Raw genomic sequence first — 24,895 nt, 5'->3', positions numbered from 1 at the left:
TGGAGTGATATTGAAATATATATAAAAATAGCCAGCCAGACATATTTGCGCAAGGATCATACATTGTAGTTGTACATTGTATGGATGGTCTATATACCCATGCAGATATTTACAACCTGCCTTCCTTCTAGGTAAATGGGACAACAAGAAGAAAAACAAATCTTTTTGGCAGAACTTCCGCAAGTCTCAGCACAAACCAGTCATGAGACAGACATCCAAAGGTTTGTGTGGCTTTACTTTTCAGATCCACTGTGCTGAATACTGAATATGCGTTACTCCATATTTGACCTTTTTTTTTTTTCCCCCTCCAGGAGAAGACATAGGCTTCGTGGCAAGTGAGATCACCATGAGCGACGAAGAGCGAATCCAGCTCATGATGATGGTGAAAGAGAAGATGATCACCGTTGAAGAAGCTCTTTCCCGGGTAGGAAGCTCCACTTCCTACCTCATGTTACCCCAGCCCAGGGTTCCAGCCTTCCTTACCTTCTGTTCCATATTCCCATCATAGCTCTCTGGCTTACTAAAATGACTCACTCTTACTAACATGTACAACGCCCCACATTTTAACCATTGCATTGTTCTCTCTGCACACACACACACACACACACACACACACACACACACACACACACGCGCACACACACTCAAACTCCAAACCGTTGGTGTATCCAGCTATGTGAGTCTGGGGACTTTAGGGTGTGGGTTTTTGGAGCGTGTGGTGTATTCAGTTCAGTTCATAATTGCAAGGTTAATGGTCCCAGTAACTCAACAGCCCCATCTGTTGGGGGGGATGCTCTGGTGCATTGTGGTTTCTCTCTCCAGGTGGACATGGTGGATAGTTACTTGGCTTTCCTTCGAATTTCCTTCAAAATTCTTTTTGAATCAATTTCGGATTATTGTTCTTTCCATGTGCCTTCTTCTTTCTTTACCTCCCCTTCTGTAATGCATTGCTCATGGGTAGTATGTCCGTGCAGCATTGCTCTCCACGAAGCAGCTTGTTAATTATCTTCTTACCGTTTTGTTTCTCTGGACTTTTTTTTTTTTTTGGTCAATACGTAGCTTGATCTCAGCTAGTGATTGACACTCCGTTAAACCAATCAATGATCAGCCCTTTTTGGATAGTTGATTTAACTTCTTGTTGTGTCCATTATACCACTGATCAATACCATCATAATGTTTTCTATTATTTTCCGTTTAGTGATCGGTAGTACGTGCCCAGGGATGTAGGGGACTATAAACCTAACACAATTCAATCTACCTTTCAGTTCACTTTTTGTAATTTTATTTATTTTATGGTGCATGACTCAGAAAAAAGCAGGCTTGAATCTTCATGACCCAAAAATCATAGAAAAGCTCATAAAAGAAGGCGCTAGACATTTTAGAATGGATTACTGCTTGGCATAAATCATTCCAGGCTTTATAGTTTAGTGATTGTTGTCACAACCATCACCAAACTCGGCTTCCAGTACTCACCATTTATCTACCACTCAGTCCTTCTCTCCTGTCTGTGGGGCCGTCTGTCTGCACACATGCACTGTGAATGCACTCCATTGGTCGCCTATCAGCTGTTGGCTCATGGAGTGATGTACAGCAGCATGCTGGGTGAGCGAGGATGGCCCCGCCCTGTTCCTCTGCCTCTCTCTCTCTAAACTCTTCTTCTCCACGTAGCTGAAGGAGTATGAGAGCAGCAGACAGTCCAGCAGTACTGACACTGCAGAGTGGACTGACGGATCTGCATCCAATCTAAACCAGTCCTCAAACTGCAACGTAAGTACACCCCCCTTCCTGCGCCCCCCTCCCTTAAAAAAAAAACCCTGACATCTCCCCTTTTACTCTACCTCTCTAATCCCTCTCACCTTTAACTTTATATTGTTCAGCCAAGGACGTTGTTGAGGTGGACAGCCGTCGTTATTTTAAAATGTGTGCATGGGTGTGTGCGTTTATTTAGATTCAGTAAATCAACTAGTTATTTGCCTCCTAGATTTTCCGTAAATTGTTTTAATATATGTTTTAATTGGGGACATGTCATTGCATAAACCACTTCCACTCAACGTGTCTTGCCTTCCTCTTTCTTTATCTCTCCTTCTCGCTCTTTTCATTCTTTGGCCAGAATGCAAATCCACCTTAACGCATACATACATTCTCATTGTCACGTGCGTCTTCACACTGTGTGGGCGTTACCCGTGGGAGTCTTTGAACAGTATTTTGGTATTCATATTTAATTCATCCCAATCCTGTCATGGACATTTTAAATATGTCCTCAACAAAGTCAAAATTGGCCGCCGTAGTGCCATGGAAATTGTCTGAAAATGCCGTTGTCTGTTGGCATATTTTTATGTTTTTATTTTTTATTTTGAATGTAGGTCAGCTCTGATTCACGGTGGCTTTTCATTAGTTCTGTACTGTATGCCATCATATGGGAATAGAATGGAGTCTCACACACTGACACACTTTTCTTTACTGGAAATGAGTTTATCCAAACACAAAAATTGACACACAAATACTCTGACAATGCACTTGTGTATTATTGCTATTTTGAAATGTGCTACTAATTCCTGACTAAACAGCACTGATGCTTTCTCACTGTATGCAGCTAAATGCCTGTGCATCTCATGTTTTTCCTGTTAATGTAAATGGAGTTGACTGCAGCCATCACACAGATGTTACTATGGATGCTGGATATGGCTGCTTTCCCAAAATCACAATTTATTTTAAGTGGACGAATACGCTTCAATGAGATGTGCTCGACTTTTACACATTCATAGCTGCCACAGTCATTTTATGGTTTGCATTCATAAAATCAATTAAATCAGATCTACATGTTAATGTAACCGAGTCGGTAAAACCATGTATGAGCGATCATGCAAAATAGTTTTATTGCCAAGGGTCTCTATTAAATTATTCTTTTGCATGATGATTTCCTTCCATATGAAAAATAGAATTCCATAATTATGCCATCGCCTCAGATCAAGCTCTGTCTGGCTGTTTGATGTCGGTGCGTGAATTGTGCACGGGTTTGTTGATCATCTCATCCGTCTGTCAAGCCTCGCGCTCACTTCCTGTGGGAAGAAGATTGATCGATTGGGGCCTTTCACAGAAAGTGGAGAGGATGTTTGAGCTACTAAAGGAGTATTGTTAGAGGAACACACAACTCTGCTCCAGAGGCTGTGAATAAACACAAGAGCTAGAGGCCGAGAGGAAACAAGGGAGAGAAAAATACAGAGGATAAAGACCTTTCACTTGCCCCCAGGCCCCCGAAAAGGGGGAGTTCTGTGTTCCCCCTTGCCCCGAGTTCCAAAATTGGCCACATCAGGAAATATTGCTTCTCTGGGGAGCTCTGTTGGTGTCACACAATGGGCCCTCTTCACTCTAAAGAATGGAATCGGATCATTCCCCAAATTCAAATAGTTTTGCATGTCTGTGTGCGCCTCTATATGCAGACATGTTAATGTACGGCTCATGTAGCTGTACGTGGTTCCAATACACACTCTTTGGCTGCTCTGTGCCTTTTTTCTTTGAGGCCGTCTTTCCCCCGGTCCGTCTTCCTCCGGCGATCGGCGCCCACATTCCAGGGCTGGCCATTATCGATGCGGAGGCCAAGGCAGGGTCAGAGGGGCTCAAATGCTGGGATTGTTCTCCATGCACAACACGCCTTTTCTCTGCTCGCTGTGCGGCACGGCACTTCCACACAGTCCCTCATTCCTCCGAGCTGAATGCACTGACAGGCTGCGTCTGTGTCTGCCAAGCCTTTGCACACGCTCGCAGATATTATTTTGGATTGTGCGTGCATGCGAGAATGGGGTTGGCGCACCATGGATTTTGTGGGACCCACTCTCGCTAACCTGTTGGCCGCTAACGCTACAGGGCCGTTTTAAACGAGGGGGTAAGTTATATGGGTCATTTAGATTGTTCCTTTTTTGTGAATTTATAGCGTTCACTTTTTGTGGTGCAGGATGACAGAAAGATGTTGGCGTGCACCATGAGGAGGATGTTTGTTTGTAGTTTTCTAAGTTACACGCCATCTCCAAAGCTCTGGGAAGAGTCCTCAAAGTAATTTGAAGTGAATGATGGCAAATGGGGATGGAGTTGTTGCTTTGACCTTGTTTTTGTTGGCCGCCTTTCCGCCCGGCTTGATTCATGGCCTCCAATGTTTGGCCCTCTCTCTCCTCTCTCTCTCGCTCGCTCGCTCCTCTCTCTCCTGCCCCCTCTCTCCGCTCTCCTCTCTCTCTGTCTCTCTCTGTCTCTCTCTCTCTCTCTCTGTGTGTATGTGTGTCTTCTCCCCTCCCCTCCCCTCCTGGTCATTTGCATGGATGGGTCAGATCTGGTAAATCATTGTCGCCTCTATACCACCTCCTCGTCCTTTTCTCCGTCTTCCACATAAGGTGAAGAGCAACTTATGTGGGTTAATTGTGACATTACTGAGGCAGCTGTCCTGCACATAGTTATCCCCACATATAACAAAGTGAGGTCATATGCGACACTTCTCAATAATAGTTATTAAGAGAAACCAAGCCAACCCTCTGTGTCTATTTACTACCGCTGACATAGACTTATTACATTACATTCTCTCAAGCTAATACACTCGAGCGTTGTCCAGAGCAAATGGAAAGTTGAAGAAGTCCCCGCTGTAGTCAGAGTTGTGTGGCCAGGGAGAACTGGGCCAGTGGAGCTTATTCCTGCAGTTTGATCAGAGTCCAAATTAATGGCTATACCCGAGTTCTGGTCGGTGTGGCTGCTGATATGACAAAAGACCTAAAGGTTGATCACGCACCTTTTTTATTATTATTATTATTATTATTATTAAAAAGAGACAAAGGAAAGTGGGTTTGGTTGTATGGACTTGCACAATGCCGCATTGATTAATGTGTTTCCTTTTCCAATTTGGCAACAATGTGTCAGATGTTGTAACAATGTCCTGCCTACAGGAAGCAACATATCATTATGTTGCTAAGGTGGTTTGGTGCCATCAAGGATTTGTGGTCCATGTCAGATCTGTTTGCTCCAACCAAGCCACACTTATTAACATCATTCCTGCTGTATGTCAGCCGCCTCTGAGCCAGGCCTGTGGTCAACAACAGCGAAAAAGTGTTTTTTTTCTCTTTCCTTGTTAACTTCTGAGCTGCAGGAGGGGACGGGGAGCCCCACATGCCTGCTCTGTGTATATGATGCATGCATGTTGGTCCCTTTTTGCAAGCTATGCAGTCACCCTTGAGAGTGGATCTGCCAGTGTGTGGCGACAGCTGGTGTTGCTGTGGAAACCAGTGGCAAATAGAAACAAAATGAGTTGTTTGAGCCTAACGATGGCAGTTCCTGCCAGACAATCTTTAGTGAGCTTGGCTCATCAGCATCATCATTACATGGAGGCCTTTGTGTGTGGGGTGTGTGTCATAAAACTGGTTGTGACTTCATTATTAATTATCCTCTTTTAATTTCCACTACATTGTGCAGTGTTTAAATGCATTCAAACGGATTTATTGTGCATTTCAGTTTGTGCCATTTTTTCATTATTTCAGTGCATTTTTTTTCTGTTCACTATGAATATGAACCTCACATGATTGAGGTGCTCCACCATCCCCTCGAACCCTCCATGTCTCACCTCACTAACTTTGACGCCACCCTAAACAATGCTCCCATCTACCCGCATATATATATATATACCAACGTTTGTGTTTTATTGTCTCACCATAAACATCCAAAACAAAACTGTACATTTCTGTTTCACCTCCATTCTGAAACGTTACGCCGAAGAAGAACCTCCTGCTTTTACCGATATCTTTTTTTTAAAGGTTATTTAAGTGTTTGACTATATGTCCCTTTTGTATTATATCATCCCTCCCTCTTTCTCGCTCCCCCACCAGTCTCGTGAACAGTCAGACGATGAGCAGTCGGAGGATTCTGTGAAGTTCAAGCGGCTTCACAAGCTGGTTAACTCGACTCGCCGCGTCAGGAAAAAACTCATCAAGGTGGAGGAGGGCAAGAAACATGGCTCTGAAGGTTTGTAATGCTTTGTCTGAAAATGTGTCCCTTTTTTGATTCTCCCACAGTTCAACATAGTTTAAACCTGTCAACATGTGTTTTGTATCAGCCAATTGATGTTCACATGTGATATTTTCCAGGCCACGTTAAGGTCTCTGTTTGAGGCATCACGCATCCATTGCATGTGTATGCAAACATTGAGCTTTTTGTCCTTCCTAAAATTAAGTTAAAGTTCAGTGATAATACAATATGTGTTTCCAACTGTGTTCTGGAACTAGTGTGGTTAAAAAAAATCGGAATTATTTGTTTATGCCAAAGTAATACATTTTCATCATGGGTTTTGCCTAATACTCAGACTTTAAGAATGTGTTTTGAAATTTGTACTGGCTAGCTGTGGTTTGGAAAACCACCGATGGCTCATGGTACTACTCAGAATCTGATGTCTAAAATGATCTTGAGTAACCAACTATCTGAGGTTTCTGTCTTCTTTTAGATTTTCTGAATCTGGGGGCACCTTCCACCTGTGAGGACAACGCAGCTCTGTATACAGGGGTCCTAAAGAGGCCCCCTTTGCCCCAGGAGATCTCCCTCACCCAGGATCAGCTCTCTCTGGATGGAGACACGGACAGTCTGACCAACTCCCCATCCTCCAGCAGCCTGGACACCTGGTCTGGACACAAGCTGGTCAAAACCTTCAATAAATCTTCCAGCACCCACGGCCTCATCCGCCCCCCCAGGAGAACCCCAGTTAGCTCTGGGGGCCTGGGCGGCTCCAATTCTGGCGTGGGTGGTAGTGGCTCTTCCTTCTCAGAGCTGGATGGCTGTGGATTGGACGACGAAGGAAAGCTCTCCCGCTCCACAACCGACGGCGAGATGCGGAAGGCCCTGAGCTCCATCTCCCATGGGGTAAGTAACAACGAGGCTCTCTATGCCTACTATGGCCTCACTAAACCCCGCCCCAAACCCCATTCCCAGTCCCGCCTCCTGATCTCCCTGGATGACTGTCCACAAGGGGGCCCCAAACCCCAGACTGCCAGTCGGCACCATGGCAGCTGGACACACCGGAAACCTGATCCCAACTACGCTTACTCCACCAAGCACCTACTGTACCAACGCTCGCGCATCGCCAAGACCCCCATCTCCCCTCTGTCTGTCACCCCCTCCTCCCCTGCCCGCTGTGACGTAGCCAAATCGAAAGGTTTTGGAAGTGGGGGAGGGGGCTGGGTGTTCCCCTCTCGCAGGCTGCGAGGTCGAACGGCAGTCAGTGAGCTGAACATCACCTATGTGGTAGAGCGGAGCCTGTATGGTCACCTCAACTGGGCCCAGCTGGTCCGCCCAGTTACCCTCAGCCGCGCAGAGCGCCGTTGTCTATTGGAGGAGGACCGCGAGGCGGACAGGAAGTGGGCGGCCAGTGTGGACCGCTGCACCAAGCGGGTGCTCTTGCGCATCCAGCAGAAGTCTGTGAGTTCAGACCATGAGGTTTACATCGGCCGCCTCGTGTAAGCAGGAATCGGTGCTTCAAAGTTGCAGAATGGCTCCGAGGTTAAGGGGGAAGACACGACACATGCGAGGTCAAATGAATTCAACTTCTCCACGAATTATTGCCCGTGTAATAAATCCATGTAAAAGTCCTGAAGCTAGCAGTGGCTGGTATATCTATCACAGACGTAACTGCCCTGAGAGGAACGTCATCTTCTATGACCTTTTTAAGTGAATGCCGTGAACATTTTATTTTTTATTTCAGCTGAATGTGAAATGATCACGGAATGCACAATGGCCCACTTGAAAGGTTAAGTTACAGCAGAGGTTTTTTATCAGTGCTTTTCTTTATAAATGTCACATCCCTGAAGAACACATCCCTGTGAGCCAGAGACGTGCAAACTTGAAGCGGCTCTATAGAACTGCACAGCACGAAGCCTCGGGGACGCATTCAATAAATGAATCGCCGTGTTAACTTCAGTAACTGAATGGTCTGTATACTTATCAACTTTAAAATGATTTTTGAAAGGTTGGGGTATAGAAACAAAAATGGAAATCGGCTCATCTGCGTATACTAATACTAACTCATACCAAAGTGAAGTCTATAACTTTGCAACAACCTTTATTGTTGGTTGCAATGCGAGTAACTCACTTGTCCCCCCCCGCGTGTATCAACCAGCTTGTGTGTATCAACAGAAGGAGTGGCACATACTCTAGAGGGTAATGTAGTGGAGCTATCCTGCAGCTTTGAGGGTCCCTGAATCCTATCGTGTTCTAGTGAAATCACCGGAGGTCGTCATCCAAAAACTCTCCGAAAAAAACCTCCACTTTTTTCTGTCGTTGCTTTTCGTGTTCTTTTTTGGGGCCCGTGCCTCTATGGTTGCAGTTGTGATTTGAGTTTTGATTTGGTTATTTTTGTTTCCTATAATTATCTTTGAGACTTTTTGTTTTCTTTTTTTTTTCTGGGTGCATGTCCATTCCATCGAACATCGCCATCACATTCAGAGTTCTTTTTGGACGTCTCTTCACACATGTTTGTTCTCCAAACTGTGCTTTTCCTGGAAAGTTGTGATGTGGACTGCAGCTGTGGACATCTAATAAACAAAGTGTTTCCTGAACATGCAATGGCCCCCTCACGTGGAAGATCTTCGTCCTGGGTTTCCGTGGGAGATTAGTTGCGCAGCGTAGGAGTGATGGCTTTTGAAGCAAAGGACAAAATACCATCAAGTGCCACAAGATGCGTTTGTGCATGTCTGTGTCTACATGTCTGTGTGTGACTTCCTGCCGAGCTCAACAAGTCAAAGCCAGCACAGTTATAAGGAACTGGTGCTCTTTCTTTCCCTTTCATGTCACAGTTCCCCTTTGTGTCTACCTCCTTATCTTGCTGTTGACCTCTAAAGTCGAGGAGAAACAGTCTCCATATCCCCCTCTCCTCTCAGCAGAAACAATTTATTCTCCCTGAAGATGTTTCTGATGAGAAAAACATCCTCTGCTCAAAGCAACCTATATGTTGTGCATGTTTGCATACCTTTTAGTATGCAAACATGCACAGGGCTTACCCTGTTTTACATTCTCATAATTACCCACAAGATGTTTTGCATCAGGTTGAAATGCAATGAGTATACATTCACAGTTAGAAGTGCAGTTATATATTTTAGCTCGGCCACATCAAGAAAGGTTTGATTGTAGCCAATATTTTCTCCAGGGATTCCAACTTTAAAGCATCTGAGCAACTTGTTGGAATATAACACATCATCTTCTTTCTGTGCTGTAACTTGCAATTTTAGAGAGGAGCTCATATAACAGTTTGTGTTACATCACGTCTGTTGGCTGTCCACAGGTCCCATATGACATCATGCCCCCTCACACATATATATATATACATATATATACAAACCATATGCCCATGCACATGAATCAAAGTGCTGTCTGTGTTGTGTCGAGCATGAATCATCGTGAGTTGACCCCACAGTGGGTGTGGATACGGCGCTCCTGTAACGTGACCTTCTCAATGTGACTCATTTGATTGTGTTTTGGCTCCCCCACAGAGAACGTGCAGCTTTGGGGGCTTTGACCTGACCAACCGCTCGCTCCATGTGGTCAACGTGGGCTCTGAGGCCAACGTGAGTGCTGGCAGCTTGTGAAATTTGAAAAAAGGCTGTGAGGAGGAAAACCTGAACTCACTAAATCACCCTTTTTTTTCTCCTTTTTTGTTTTGTGATCTCCACACCCTTTGACTTCTTCCTGTTCTCTCTACCCGGAATCACCCCCATCTTTCTCTTTCTCGTCTCTGTCATCTCCTTCCTCTCCGTCCATTCTTTTCCACTTTGCCTTTCCGTTTTTCTAATCGCAGAGTAAAGAACAGGAGGCCATATACAGAGAAGTGGTTAAATCCCCCACCACGTCGCGGATCTCCCTGGGCAAGAAGGTCAAGTCGGTCAAGGAGACGATGAGGAAACGCATGTCGAAGAAATACAGCAGCTCCTTATCTGAGCAGGTTGGACAATAACGCACACATTGATGCAATTTGTTATGCTTTATTTGTACACATTTCAGATGACATTCAGCATTAAGGTTTTATGGCAAATGAGGTATGTATAAACCTCGTCCACGGCCCTCAAATCAACAAATGATGCGTTTAATCCGTGACAGTAAGTGTGCAACTGTAAACGAAAATAAAAGCGCCCCATGTTCTGCAATTTTATTTGAGTGGATGTTTTGCAGTGTGAGCCACAGGCTGTGAGTGGGTGGGATTATTTGTGTTAGTTACTGAATAAACATGGAGCACCAAAACACACGCACGCACATTTGGATGTTTCTCTCCCTGGGCCCTGTTTGTAGGGTGGAGTGTGTGTGCTTCACGCTGCGCTCATGGAGTGATGCAAGTCTCCCCGAGGCGAGCTCTTAGGAAATGGAGACTTTGGAAGTGTGAGAGACCGTAATGGCCGTCGCATCTGCACTTGCCTAATTTGTGGATTTACTAGTGGCCTGTCCAGCCCTCCAGTTGGATGTCGCTTAATGTCATTAATGCACAGTCAAACATCTGTCAATCAGGGTGGTTCCAAACACTGTGACCCAAATATCCATGCATGAGTCATGGAGCCATTGGTTGAGAAAGGCCAAAGACAAATGAATTGCCATATGTCAATGTCTCAAGCGTGCTCATTCTATAGACTACAATGCCACCTAGTGGCATATATATATATATATATATATATATATATATATATATATATATATATATATATATATATATATATATATATATATATATATATATATAGTTGTTCATACAAGTTAATGGATTAGACAGTGAGGGTTCTCGCTTAAGTATAAATCACTGTTATTATGGCAGTTTACTTAAGGTGTCTTTTTCGGGAGGTTCGGGTGCCTGATCTTTAAAATGAAATAATCAGCAAAAAAAACAAACATTCATGTTCACCTGTTTTTCAATGGCAACAAATGCAGCCCTTTTTCCACCCCCTCCACTTATGATCTTCATCTTTTATTTGTTTCTATCGTGTCCCCAACCCCCCCACCCCCCCCCCCCCCCCCCACCCCCCCCCCCCACCCCATATGTCAACTTCTTAGCCACACTTTACCATCTCACATTCTTTCATCTCTTAATCCCACAACGTGTCCTTTGTATTTTCCGCCCGTGCATTTCAATCGGTTTCTGTCTTGCAGTCCAGTCCGGATGGAGCCCCTGGATCTCCTCGGTCCCCTCAGCCCGACACCGACTCTCTGGAGAAGCCAAAGCTGAAGGCCGGAGGCTCGGTGGAAAGTCTGCGTAGTTCACTCAGCGGACAGAGTTCAATGAGTAAGACAAGGACCAGTGTTTTAGAAAAGGGAGGCATTTTTCAGAGTATTGTTTTTAAACGGATACTCGGCAGCATGCAGTACCTTTTTATGTTTATTTAGGATGTCTTGAACAAGAAAAAAAGGAAATCCTAAAAAGAAACATTACATTACATCCATTCTTGGCACATAATTAGGGATGTAGTACAGTCGTGTAGTCTCGGGGTGTCGGTACATAATAGGGTAACAATATAAGTAAGTAAAGTTGTAATTGAGTGTGTAGCTTAAATTGGCCGCTTGTTTTGAACAATGTTGAACACTAGATGGTGCTCGTAACGTGCTGCTTGCTGGTGTACTGTTTATTTCAAATGCATAGACATTACTTAACTTTCTGGCACAACATGTATACCAATTATCATTTTTGTGCAGTGACGGCCATGCAGAGCAATTCTCTCTCTCTCTCGGTCACACCCAGTCCCACCAGCTGCCTCGTGTTTTGTGATCTCATCGTGTTTTTTAGGGACCTCTCCAAGCCGTTGTTTCCATCACGTCTTTGTGGATAAAATACCCTCCATCGTCTCAAGCTCTGAGTGAATTAAAGTCTTGGCCAACTTTAGTCCAAAACTAAAGTTGGCCAAGAAGAACATGCACACAAACACGCAGGCCACGGTAACGGTCAGGAAGGATGTCCCGCCTCTCAGATTCCCACATGCTGACACATGGTTTCATCAGCCTTCTCTCAGATACATAAATAAATGTGCAACAAGTATTAAACTACTCTCAGGAGCTGTAATAAGTGTGTTAAGAGCTAAAGTTTCACTCTCACTGCAGACACAAAAATAAGCAAAAATAAGAGGTTGACAAAAAAATTACCAATATAGTCTTATTGTCTAGTATAGTTTACCTACAACTTAAAATGTAGCCTTGTAAAGCTACTCGATACCTGCATATTATTATACAGTGACCAGTCATTGTAAAAGCTTATATAAATGTGTGTGTGTGTGTGTGTGTGTGTGTGTGTCAAGGTGGTCAGACAGTGAGCACCACTGACTCGTCAGCCAGTAACAGAGAAAGCGTGAAGTCGGAGGATGGCGATGACGAAGAGCCGCCTTATAGAGGGCCGTTCTGTGGCCGCGCCAGAGTCCATACAGACTTCACCCCGAGCCCCTACGATTCGGACTCCCTCAAACTAAAGGTAGAGCACACTTTGGGACATGCGCAGGCTTGAATGCATGGATGGGGAGTGATGGCTGTCTCTCTTTTTGTTTCCTGATACATTTTTTTTCCAAGCTAGCCTGAATATTTTTTTGAACAATCAACAGTCAAATAAAAATGCAAAAGTTGAGTCGTTCTTTCTGGTCCTCCAGCGCGGTGATGTGATCGACATCATCAGTAAGCCGCCCATGGGAACGTGGATGGGCCTGCTAAACAACAAAGTGGGCACCTTCAAGTTCATCTATGTGGACGTGCTGAGTGACGAAGAGGAGAAGCCCAAGAGGCCCGTGAGGAGGAGGAGGAAGGGCCGACCACCCAAACCCACATCAGTGGAGGAGCTGCTGGAGCGCATCAACCTCAAAGTACAGTATTGACGGCATTGAATTTCAAACATAGCATCAGTTTTCAGTGGCAGTAAAGTTTAGTAGATTTACCTGCACTGATTTAGTTTGTTATTGAAACTTTGCAACCTGGGAAATTACACTCCTCTAAATAGGAGAAAATCAATCTTAAGAAGACATTAAAATATTGTTTTAGCCAAATATCTTCAAAACACATTTGCAGACGAGCAGAGATAAATATAGTGTCGGCAATTACAGACTGCATAGCTTCAGATGTTTGATCTGACGCTGATGCATAAACATTAACACCCACATTCTCACGGCCACGCCCCAACAAACAACTCTCATCTCTCATCAAAAACCTACGCATAGCTGTGAGCTTGGTATCCTGTCCTCCCACTCAGGCAGCCAGCGGGCCTCACTTCCCCAAATAGAGAAAAAGACTGTGTGTTTATCGTTAGCCAGGCTAATGGCCAAGTCGCAACCTAAAGATCCAGAGAGCATTATTGAGGTCAGAGCGCAGGCTTCATGAGCCGTGAGTCTGGGTGTTTCAAGTGCATCAGGGAACTCATGTCCCCTAATTAGTCACCAGCTGAAAGTGGCCAGTTAGACGGAACACTTTCACAACATTTTAGAGATTGCAGTCGTAGTCGTTCAACTACGCCGATGATGAGTTATGATTGTGCTGCTATAGATGAAAGGAGTAAGAATATTGGTGATTCTGTACTTTTGGATGTCGCGATGGATTCTCTGCCAGATAAGTCTTTTGTATTTGGACCGTGTTTTTGACAGCCCAACAAGACAAAAGAGACTGCAGGGGAGAGGACCCGGCTGCGTGTGTGTGTGTGCGCGTGTGTGTGTGTGTGTGTGAGTTGATGGTCCTTTTTATTTAGTCCTGCATCATCCAGCAGAGATGACGGGGACACGGCGTTGTCTGTGTGGACTCCACCATTGTAATTGATGGTCTCACGGTGGTGACACAGTCTGTGTATTGGTCCATCAAAGTGCGTTAGTCACACAAACACGGAGCCCTGCAATATTCAAAGTGGAATCCCTTTTGAGTGTGTCGAATGGCGGCTTCAGCCGACTCTGCACCGGGCGTGTCTCGAGTATAACTTCTGCAGCCTCCCAGATAACATGGTGGTTTGGGTGACTGGCTTGGCTTTTGTTTGTGTTGGTGTGTAAAATGTTGCCTTCTGTGGTTGAGGAACACTTTGATGAAACTGTCTCCACCTTTTTGGTTCTTGTTGTTACAACTTGACGTTGGCGGGTTTCCCTTTTCAAGTCCTGGCAGTTTGATGGCAGCTTGAACAGCTCGGGATCGTGGCCTCAAACCCCACGCTGTTACTCGATTGGTTTGGCATTATGGGTAATGTTATTACAGCTCACTTTTACGTGTCTGTCGACAGGACAAAGTTTATGCCATATTAATGGGTGTTGACGAGTGACGTAGCCATAACTAAATGAGCTCTGGCTTTTAAGTGACGACGTGCCATCTAAAAATCTAAATGGCAGTTTAGATTTGGCTCGCCAGGGAGTTTAAAAATAAGAAATTTAAATTATGAGCAGATGACAAATGAGTATGTATCATACTCTTGTTTTTTTTTTTCTTACCCCACCTACGTGTTTGTATTTAAGTTTTTGCCACTGGTCCTATGACTTCTCCTCAGTCGTCAGACACACTTTTTATTCTGAGCCCCTCAAAAGAAACTTTAAACTCAGACGTGACCTTCCTGTCATGCAGGAGCACATGCCCACGTTCCTGTTCAATGGCTACGAGGACCTGGACACCTTTAAGTTGTTGGAAGAGGAGGACCTGGATGAGCTGAACATCAGAGATCCTCAGCACAGAGCGGTGCTGCTCACTGCCGTAGAGCTGCTCCAGGAGTACGACAGTAAGTAGTAAAAACACTAAAACTCCATGGCTGTTTGAAAGATGTATCATTTGTGTTTCTTTGAGGGCTGAAGACCTGGAATTATAATCCTAGCCTTGCGTTATTCCCAAAATGTGTTCCCTTTTCCCTAAAGAATATTTGCATGAACCCATGAATGTGTCCTTGTGTATTCTGTATCATGTGTACTTAAACAAGTTGCCAAAAAGCATGCTTGGAGTTGTTATTCCTAAGAACTAAAGTACTACATTTCTTAAAGTTCCTTGTTTTTGTGTGTCTCTCTGTATTTTCAGGCAGCAGTGATCCAGAGCGTGGCGGCCTGTCGGGCTCCCAGGAGAAGCTGCTGTCTGAAGGTCGGGGCCTGGTGGGAGACTCCCCGCGAGACTCTGGGTGCTACGAGAGCAATGAGAACCTGGAGAATGGTAATGATGGCTTTGCTTAGTCTAGACCACCAAGATCCAAGGCTAAGACCTAGTCCTCCTTCGCCCTTTTCCTCTGTGGGTCTGCGCCTCTGCTTCATCTCTTTCCACTTCTGCAACACCTCGCCCATCTCACTCCTCTGGACCAACGCCTTCCAATCAAACCTCTCCTTTCGCTGCCATATCTTCCCCTCAAACCTCACCGTTACCTTCTAGTGCGGGTGCTCCAGAGACTGATCCCCCGTATCGCCTCATCCTCTATAAACTTCAACTATCCTTTCACCCCACTTTCTTTACCACTCTTTCCATCTTGTAGGCATAATGTGCCATCAGTGCCAAAGTCCAATTGTTACAGAGAGGGAGCCAGGTTCAAGACCACTGAGCCTAGTCCACGCCACAATGCTGGGAGCACAGAGGACGAGCTCCTCCCTTTTGCACAGAACTGTTGTGATGTGATGAGAACAGACTCACTGCCCAGTCATGGACTCAGATTTCCAGCTCTGCGGCCTGTGGATGCGAGGATGGTGAAAGGATACCGGGAGGATGACTATGGGCTCAGAGATTGTTTCTGTTAAGTGTTTTTTAATATAGAAAAAAAGGCTTGCAGAGTAGCATGTCAATAAATTATTATTTTTTTGCAGTTCTTTAGGTTTGATGAGGATTTTTACTTATTTGTATGCACCAGTCAGGTAACAATCACAGCTGCCATTTGAATCACTTTACTTGCGTTTATAGTGACTATATTGCACAAACAACCATATAAGATGTGCCTAAAAAAAAAAATGTATGTGGAAGAAAATATTTCTTAAAGAGCAGTGCATAGATTGTAAGAGTTATGATTCTAGAAGTGTATTGAAGTGTAATATGTGAGATTTCCCTTTGGTTTATTTTTCAAACAGCTCTGTCCTTCTGCATACGACTGTATGCTGTCTTTCTTCCACACAGTCCATGCTTTTTAACAGCTTCATAACTCATAAATGACAGCTTTGTCAAACCCCATCTTTCTATATCTGTTGGGTTCCAGTGTAACTACTGGGTTTTCCTTTTCTGTGTGTATGTGTCATTCAGCTTTCAACAGTGAAGTGTGCAATCTGCCACAATAGAGATTTAAGTTGTGGAATAAAAGCCACTTCTTTAAAAAAGGACTCTGGTGCTGCTTGCTTATTTTTTATGTTTTGCCTTTTTTCTGTCTGTTTCTCCTTCCATGACTCTAAACGCTGTTCTCAAACCAGCTGCATAACATTTAGTAAACATTGTGCATTTCTTAAAGCAGTTTCAGGGTTCCACAGTTCTCCTTCCTGTAAAAACATTAAAATAGTACTGTATAGCAATGGATATTTTTAAATATGTATAAGTCTAGAAAATTGGTAAGAGAAAACTTTTGATTTAAATTTACATGAAACCTTTCAAACGTTCTCTTTTTGGGGAATAAAGTGTCGCTGTAGAGCCCTGAATGAATGCTCTTTTAATGAAATTACCTTGCTTAACGTACATGTGATCAGTTTCCCTCTAGTAATTATTCCTCTTCAACTTTCACTCATCATTACTACGTGCATGTATGTATCAATTTACTATCACTCTTATTTTAATATAAACAATTAATTTATTTTATAACCATTTTGATCAGTTTGGTTAAATTTATTTAAGTCTACTTATCAAGTCTACATACTGTTCTTATTATATTTCAGCGTTTATATAACACATCATAGTAGACACTGATGTTGTTGCTATACTATCTATGATTGCATTAGCGAAACAGAAGTCACTGACAAAATAATTTGGAATGGTGTTTTATTGGACAGTCAGCATATATAAATCTCCTGATTTTACATGTTTCCCCATTACAACCCTTGTTTTTGGCCCCTTGTTACGTAACTGTTAGTCTATTACCTAGATAACTATTACTAAATAATTGGTGTACTAGTTAATTGTTACCTGTTTATTACATAGCTATTACCTCACCATGGTATTACAGAGCTGTGATGTTAAGTGCCGGCAACTTGGGCAGACATTTCGGAGAATCATTAAGATATTTTACAAGATTCCATTCTATTAAACATCTTTCTGGCATCTCACCCTTTTAAACTCCTTAGCAAGCCACACTATGTGGCACCCATCCATTCATCCATCCATTTAGCTCTGTAAGCCAGAGGATAGATGGTAAGTTGCTTGTGTTCCAGGTTTCTGAATTACCTGTCCAAATATCTTTATTTTGGGATTGCTGCTATGCCAACAACAAATCAGCCAGTTCTGTCATGAGTCAAACAGCTTAATCTTATTTCATTGGCACTGACCCCCTTCTTTTCTAAACATTACTCTGCTTTTGACTCTGCGTTTATTAATATGGATTTGATTTTTGAAGGTTAATATGGATCTGACTTGACGGTTGTAAATGTAATGTAATGTAAAAATGACATGTTCCTCGATAGCAGTTTCACAAATGATGGTAAACTGTGAAATGTGTCGTTACTAAAAGAGGATACATGTCTTCATTTTGCAGGTAAGAGCAGAAAGGCTTCGCGGTCCAGTCGTTCTTCGGCAGGCCTCCAGTCTCCCGACTACCCCACACTGCCCATGACCCTTTCAACAGAGGCTCTGCAGCAGAACAGCAAGAACCAGCGCACAAAGTTCCCAAAGAGCTTCTTCATCAAACCCTCACTGAAGGGCTTCAACCTACTTGGTCTGCGCAAAACCCAAAGACGGTCCCCCATCCCAGCCAGTCGCAGCTGTGAGGACCTGGATGGACCCCCGCAGCCCACTGAACCCTGGAAACGCTCCCACTCTCTGGGAGATCTGCACTATGAGCAGACTTATGAGCAGAAGAATCTAGGTGTGGAGCTTAAACTCACCAAGGAAGGACCCAAATCGGACAACAGTAGTCCCACCAAGGTCTGTAGAGATGATGGTTCCCCAGCTCAGAATGGGACTCCAACAGTAAGCCCAAAAGGAAGGGCCAACAGACCACCCGTGCCCTCCGTGCTGCCTCTCCGGCCCTCTCATACCACCCAGTCTTCCAACCCTCCAGAGCTCCTCTCCAGTCCTTCTTCAAGTCCCCCTGATTCTAGTGCGAGTGGGGAGAGGGTCATCCGGAGTCACTCCAAAAAGCCTCCAGTCCCTCCTCCTGTTCCTGCCAAGAAGTCAAAGGGAAGACTCGCCAACGGCCTGCGTCAACCCCCTCTCTCCCTGCCTTCCTCGCCATCACCTATTGCCTCTCCCACCCACTCCCTCCCCCGTTCTCATCCCAGTAGCCCTATAATTCGCAGTCCCGGCTACGGTGCCCCAGCTCTGCCTGCCAAGAACCCAAGCAACCCCACCAGCCCCTGCGCCACCTCACCCGCCTCATCCATAAGCGAGGAGTCCGACACTCCACCAGCAGTGCAGCCTCCGTGGTTCTCAGACCGGGGGGGCAAGGTGGCTGTTGCAAGGAAGGTCTCCCATGCCAAGATGAGTCCTGACCTGCTCACCCTCCTGGAACAACGGCTGGAGGCCGAGGGCATCGATCTTACGGAGGAGCCCTACTCTGACAAGGTTAGTATCATTAATCTAAACGCAAGAAAAATGAGATCACAGACAATATTTGGCATGACTCTAGGTTGTGTTGCGGATCCATTAGCACACAGATGCGCCGCAGGTAGATGCTGGCAATATGACATTTCAGTCAAAGTAACTTCCAAAGTCGATTCATCAGTAATTCTTCATTCTGAACTTGTTATACACAACTTTCATAATATCTGTCTGTGAAAGATAATTCAAATAAACACCCAACCACACACACATTAAGGTATAGAGATGAGATGAGGTGAGGAATTCTATTAAAAAACCTATCATAACCAAAGCATAACAAAATCGTAGTCCTAATTCCACGGTTATGTGAAAATGGGGCTCCAAAACACTTCTGGGCTTTTCTGGTCTGGCGTCAGGCTCTTTTAGTCGAGCATCGTAACATGCCTTGCTTAACTCAGTCATAATTTGACTGCAGCTTGGAATTACTCAGTCAAACACCAGCGTTTTGCGTTGGGACTCATTTAGTTTAAAAATAGAGACCAATGGAGTCTAAAGTGTGTTGTGTGTGTGTGTGTGTGTGTGTGTGTGTGTGTGTGTGTGTGTGCGCGCGCGCTTGTGTTCACAATAGGCTTTGGACTCAGTCTCACTATGATGCGGTTCAGACTGTTAAGTTTATGGGCTCAGTCTTACTGAAGGCAGACGGGGTTATAAAACCCTCCGCCCCTTGCCAGACCCCAGGCTGGGCCCTTTCACATGGTGGAGCCCCCGATACTGGCAGGAAAACAAGATGATAATAAGTTGGCTACTTGGTATCAAATATCAGTAAGTTTTTGAGTACAAACTGAAATGTTTACCAGCTTAAATGTTTCCATAGAGTTTAGCATCTAAAACTAGTAATAAAAGTAGCTTGGTTCGTAACTTTTATCCACTGCTTTATAAGGTATGTGCTGGTATAAATTAGAAAATCTGCAGATTTCTGGGTTAAAAAATACATGTTGATATTCTTAAAACTAAGCTATCAAAAAAGATGCCAAATCTTATATTAAGAACAATATCCAGCTCTAAGCATGACAAGAGACAAGAAAACCTCATTCCTGTACATCTTGAAACGTGTTCATTGTTGGTGACAACAAGGCATCCGGCCCCCGTCTAATCCAGGCCGTCCAGGTTGTGTTGTACATGACCTGCTCTCCATCAGTCTCTCCAGAGAGATCACTTCTTCTCTCCACCCACCCTTTGATCCCCAAAACCGAGCCTTGCTGGAAACCTGCCAACTGTCCAGAGAGAGAGAGAACAAGAAAACATCTTTAAGAAGTTCAGCAGAGCTCTCGGTTTTATTCCTCACATTGTTACTGCTCGTAAAATATGTTCCCATGGGTTAGTTCAAAACAAGATATGACTCCACGTTAATAGCAGAAATGGACAAAACATAAAACAGTTGTGCTTTAGGTGTCAGTAAAAATAGGGATTACGGTATTTGTAATGTATTGTGTAGAAGCCAGAGCGGACCTGAGTTTGATTAATAGTCTCAATCTATGCGTTTCATATTTCTCTGACTCCTTTTAGAATTGTGCTCATTACCTTGCCAGAAGATGTTCTTAGAGAAGTAATTTGATGCCATTCATTCATTCATGAACAACCAGATCTCTGTCTTCATAATGACTGTAATAAGTCAAAAGTATCCTGTGTGTCCGCCCAGCTCACTGGTTATCTACCCACTGCCTTCTGATGCTTACAGATTCTGACGTACGATCCTCTTCATTGAAACCATGTTTTTATTTATAAAGTAGAGTCACGTCTAATGTCTCCCGTCTCGTCTCCTCCAGCACGGCAGGTGTGGCATCCCTCAGCCGCTTGTGCAGCGTTACTCTGAAGACCTGGAGCAGCCTGGCAAGGACGTGGCCTCCACCATGGACCAGCTCCGCGTCAAAGAGCTGCGGAAACAACACCGCATGGCTGTAAGGCAACGGCACTGATATTCATGACAACTTCATATCAATTCATTTTTTAGAGCACATAAATGCTTAGTTAGGCTGTCCTAGAAAGTAACAATTGCCTGCTGGGAAAAAAAGGGCCAGTTGTGAGACCGTAATCTCCCTCTAACCTGCATTGTGCTAACAAAGCTGGGTGAATGTGGTGATCCACTTTCAGAAGGGAAAACTCTAGACTTACTGAAGTCTATCACTTTAAATGTGGGTGTAAAACTGGGTAATAATAAATAACGGTTAAGATAACTGTTTTATTTCACAGTACGTGGCGTCACTCAGGCTGAAGATTAGTTTAAAGGTTCATCCCTCAGCTGATTCTGCATTCTTACACTTTAAAAAATAATAAAAACAGGTTTGAAGTATTATTTAAAGACAATTTAAATAAATAAATAAATGCAATTTTAAAAAGGATCCTTTTCCAAATAAGAAAGAAACACCACGTCAATAAGTTGTATTTTACTTTGACAAGACAAACCGGAAATATAAGTTGTATTGTTTTACTTTGACGAGTCAAACCGGAACTAGATAATATTCCACGACTGTGCACGTCCAAAAAAGGACGAAACAAACTTACACGTTATAGATGACTTTGTAATTATTTTTACACCACAAATCCCTCTGTACATCCCGCAATGTGACATCTTCATAATAGCCACCGTAACGAATGCCTTCTTTTTGTCCCATTTCGTCACTCAGATTCCTTCTGGAGGTTTGACAGAGATGTGCCGAAAGCCTCTGCCCTCAGGTAACATCAACACGGTCTCTGATTGGCTCACCTCCATCGGCCTGCCGATGTACGCCACATCTCTGGCGGCGGCGGGAGTCGACACGCTGAGTCGCGTGGCCTTGTTAACGGAGAGCGGCGTGCGGGAAGCGGGCGTGCGGGATGAGAGACACGCTCGCCGGCTGGTCAGCGAGGCGCGATTGGTCGGCTCGCACAGAGCGGTGCAGTCCTAACCGTGTGGGTGGAGCCCGTATGTCAACTCACTGGTCAGCAACCGTCTCATTTATACACGGTCAGTAGGTGGCCAAAGACTAATTGGCCACAGGAATCGAGGATCACACCAGTGACCACAGCACCACAGTACTTCCTGTCTCGCATGTGACTTCAAGTGAGCCTCCCCGCTCTCTGATTTTCTCTCTTTCTCTTTTTTTCAAATGTTTACGGCATTGAGGAGTTTCTCCTAACAGCCAAGACAAGATATCAGATGCCTTTTTTAAAAAGAAAACAACAAAAACAAAAAAAGACTGTAGACTCACTGTGGGATGGCTCCCATTCTGAAGACACCGCCAACGTCTTGAAATCAAGACTTTGATCTGCCTTGAAGGACGATAGCACACTCTTTTGTAGGATGGATGATTTTTAAATACAGAAAGGACGGTTTACTTCCTGCATATTTCATAAGCGCTTTCATTTTCATCTTTTGTGGCACGGCAACATTATCTGTGGGTCTTTTAAGGAAGTAGCTCGGCCAAAGTGATTTACTGCGTATTAAGCGTTGCATTCCCACTAATAGGTTCATAATGACGATGACAGAATTCACTTAATATCTGGACTTTTAATAAACTCAATACATACACCAAACTATGAATAATTGGTGGTTTTAAGATGGCTTATTTTGTATAATGTTTCTGTATTATAGAATTATTCATATATTCATTTTTAAATGATTTATCTGTCAACATGTGTGTTTGCCTTTTGAATGTTGCTGCCTTATTTTGAGGCCAGCTCTGTCATTTCTAAGCTGAAACGGCTGACGTCACACCTTTATATTTCATATTATACTGTCTGTCCTATTTCACTGCATATCTTGGATGCACACCCTGCGCCGATATTAATACAAGTCTTACAGAAAGCTCTGCTTCACTCGAGTAATAACACTCAGCTTTTTACAGAAACAAAACATTCCCAGTGTATGCAAGCACATTTTAAGTTGCCTTACCATTACGAATGAATAGCTTAATCAAATAAAACATATGTGTATTATGGGGCTGAACTGTGCTAAAGGTGCAAGCCTTTTTTGTTCTGAATGTGTCTGAGAAATAATTGAGATTTGAAATATGTACACACACACACACAGCTCATTTCAAGCGTACACATGGACCACAAAACATCCTTGGGATGGGTTGTGAAGCTCAGATGATGAAACCACAGACGCACCACAGTGTACATTTTCCATGCAGAGGGTTGCGGGAGGAGAACATCTGGCCTGTCGTATCTGGAATTTATAGGACTGTCTACACTTTGATTACAGTTGGTTTGAGGAATTAGATTTATAGCTGAATAATAAGCGGTTTGGGACTTTTTCAACACATTATACTTTAGCTGTATAATCAATGTCGGTCTGAAATTCTTAATTGGGACTTTTCTCAAACACACTGAGGACGGATGGTAGGAGCAGGTATATCAGGTGAAACGCTGACCTCGGCATACACAATGACACTAAATAGTAAATCAGGGAAACACTGCGTCGGGTCAGCCTGTTACAAAAAAAAATGAAGAAAAGAAACCGCAAACAGCCAGAAAGTCATCGCTCTTTCATTTGCGCACTCTGCATGAAAACGAGCCAACATTTGTATTTTTAACCCCTCTTATTTCTAACAGTAACGTTCTATCTTTCATAGTCAGAACTGAACTAAAGACTAATTCCATGGTGTTCATATTACAAAAAGTTTACCCGAGTGTTATTGCTAAAATTAGAAGACCTTTTTTTTGTTGTTGCAGTGGGCACTTGATAGGTAGATGTTTGATGCCTTTTCTCTCTTCAATCAAAAGTGGTGCTCGGAGAAAGCGATGGTGTAAAGAATAAAAATACTGACACTGTAAATGCACTTTAGAGGGTGAATCTAGCTGTTTTATGGGCAGAATTGGCTACATTTTGTTCACGGGTCCATAAATGGACATTTGTTGTCAGGTATTGTAAAGGGTTTCGGTGGGTTTTGCTGGTATTTTATTATAGTATTGAGTTCCCAATGCCAAGTTTGATAACCATTAACGGGTTAAACTGTTCCAGTTACTCACTTCCAGTTTGTTTTTGCAGTCTTATAAAAAAAAAAAAATTACATTAATTCCATATATGAAATGTTTAGCAGAAGTTACACATTTTGTATATGTAATTGATATTTAAATAACTTATTTTTGCTTTTTTTTCACATCAATTGTAATTAGCTGTACTATATGAATAGCAATACCTTCCTGCATAATGCATATTGCTTTAGCCAGTGAGGAACTACAGTATGTATTGTAAAATATGTGTACAAATTATTTTATTTGGTTTCATCTACCTAATGATTGTCCATACAGATTTGCTTGTGTATTGAAACAACAAAAGTAATGTCCATAACTATTTGTCATTCTGAAATATAATAAAAACTGTTTCTTGCCATACACTGATCTTCTGATTCTCACTATACACACAGTATACACACACACACGCAGATGCAGATGCACACACACACACCGCTATAATGAAAAGGCGTGGGCAAGCCCTAGTGGCTGTTTTCATCATGTGGTTAACTGACATTGGCCTGTTAACTTTCTTAATAACATTTTAAAATTCAAATGTGTGAATGGGCTACGGGAATGGAAAGGAATAATAAAACCAGCCATTCTTATTCTTAGCCTTAAGTTATTAATGTTCTACAGTTTGGTCAAAAGTATAAATAGAAGACAACTCTGACCTTATTTGGATGCGTTTGCTGCAGTGTATCTGGATAACAACCCTGTACTCTCTTCACTGAAAACAAGGAGTTTAGAAACTCATTTTCAGTTGGACTGACTGGCTGCTGTTGCTGTGCAGCTATTGTCAATGAAACCACGCAGAGATGTTCCAGTCTTATTCATGTCAAGAAGCCCCAAATAGGTACACACCAGAGCATGGACCCTGATTGGATCAATTGACTTGAACTTGGATGCCTTCGATCCCAACAGGTGTTTGGCCTCTCCGTGAGTGGACATAACAGAACAAGCTTTTCCTTCAGGAAGCACGAGCACAACAGCCGTGTTGTGTTTCTTGCCTGGTTTGTTCCCTCTGCCTTTAAAGAAAGGAGTCACGACTCCGTCTTCCACAGATACAATCGCTCAGCAAATTGGAAAAGTCTCGGGAGGAAATGACGAGACCTTATTGAAATGAAGACCGTCTGGGTTTGTGTCGCTTTCTTCTGCATGGCTGCAGTTATGTCTGTACACAATGTATGGTGACAATTCACCCAAATTCATCTGTGGGATCACAATATTTTACAGCAAAGATCCTTTCAAGAATCCAAGAATCAGTTTGGAGCTT

The 24,895-nt window shown here is 43.5% G+C and overlaps 1 protein-coding gene across 3 annotated transcripts in view; it reads left to right on the top strand.

Annotated features, from left to right (window-relative positions):
- sash1a (SAM and SH3 domain containing 1a) overlaps positions 1-23,948 on the top strand; it is a 63,958-nt gene extending 40,010 nt beyond the window's left edge. For 2 of the 3 annotated variants that reach the window (XM_034527957.1, XM_034527955.1), the window contains exons 6-20: positions 132-221; positions 312-424; positions 1,669-1,767; positions 5,859-5,994; positions 6,470-6,882; positions 9,504-9,578; positions 9,809-9,952; positions 11,143-11,275; positions 12,279-12,448; positions 12,621-12,830; positions 14,554-14,704; positions 14,995-15,123; positions 17,621-18,648; positions 20,451-20,582; positions 21,309-23,948. In XM_034527957.1, coding sequence (XP_034383848.1) covers positions 132-221; positions 312-424; positions 1,669-1,767; positions 5,859-5,994; positions 6,470-6,882; positions 9,504-9,578; positions 9,809-9,952; positions 11,143-11,275; positions 12,279-12,448; positions 12,621-12,830; positions 14,554-14,704; positions 14,995-15,123; positions 17,621-18,648; positions 20,451-20,582; positions 21,309-21,569 — 3,284 coding nt within the window. In that variant the 3' untranslated portion in view covers positions 21,570-23,948. The remainder of the gene's footprint in view (positions 1-131; positions 222-311; positions 425-1,668; positions 1,768-5,858; positions 5,995-6,469; positions 6,883-9,503; positions 9,579-9,808; positions 9,953-11,142; positions 11,276-12,278; positions 12,449-12,620; positions 12,831-14,553; positions 14,705-14,994; positions 15,124-17,620; positions 18,649-20,450; positions 20,583-21,308) is intronic. The other variant, XM_034527956.1, reaches the window with a different exon arrangement.
- The last annotated feature ends 947 nt before the right edge of the window (positions 23,949-24,895 follow it).

This window comes from Cyclopterus lumpus, chromosome 24 (assembly GCF_009769545.1).
Source record: "Cyclopterus lumpus isolate fCycLum1 chromosome 24, fCycLum1.pri, whole genome shotgun sequence".
Lineage (NCBI taxonomy): Eukaryota > Metazoa > Chordata > Actinopteri > Perciformes > Cyclopteridae > Cyclopterus > Cyclopterus lumpus.
This window is presented reverse-complemented; position numbering and strand designations above follow the sequence as displayed.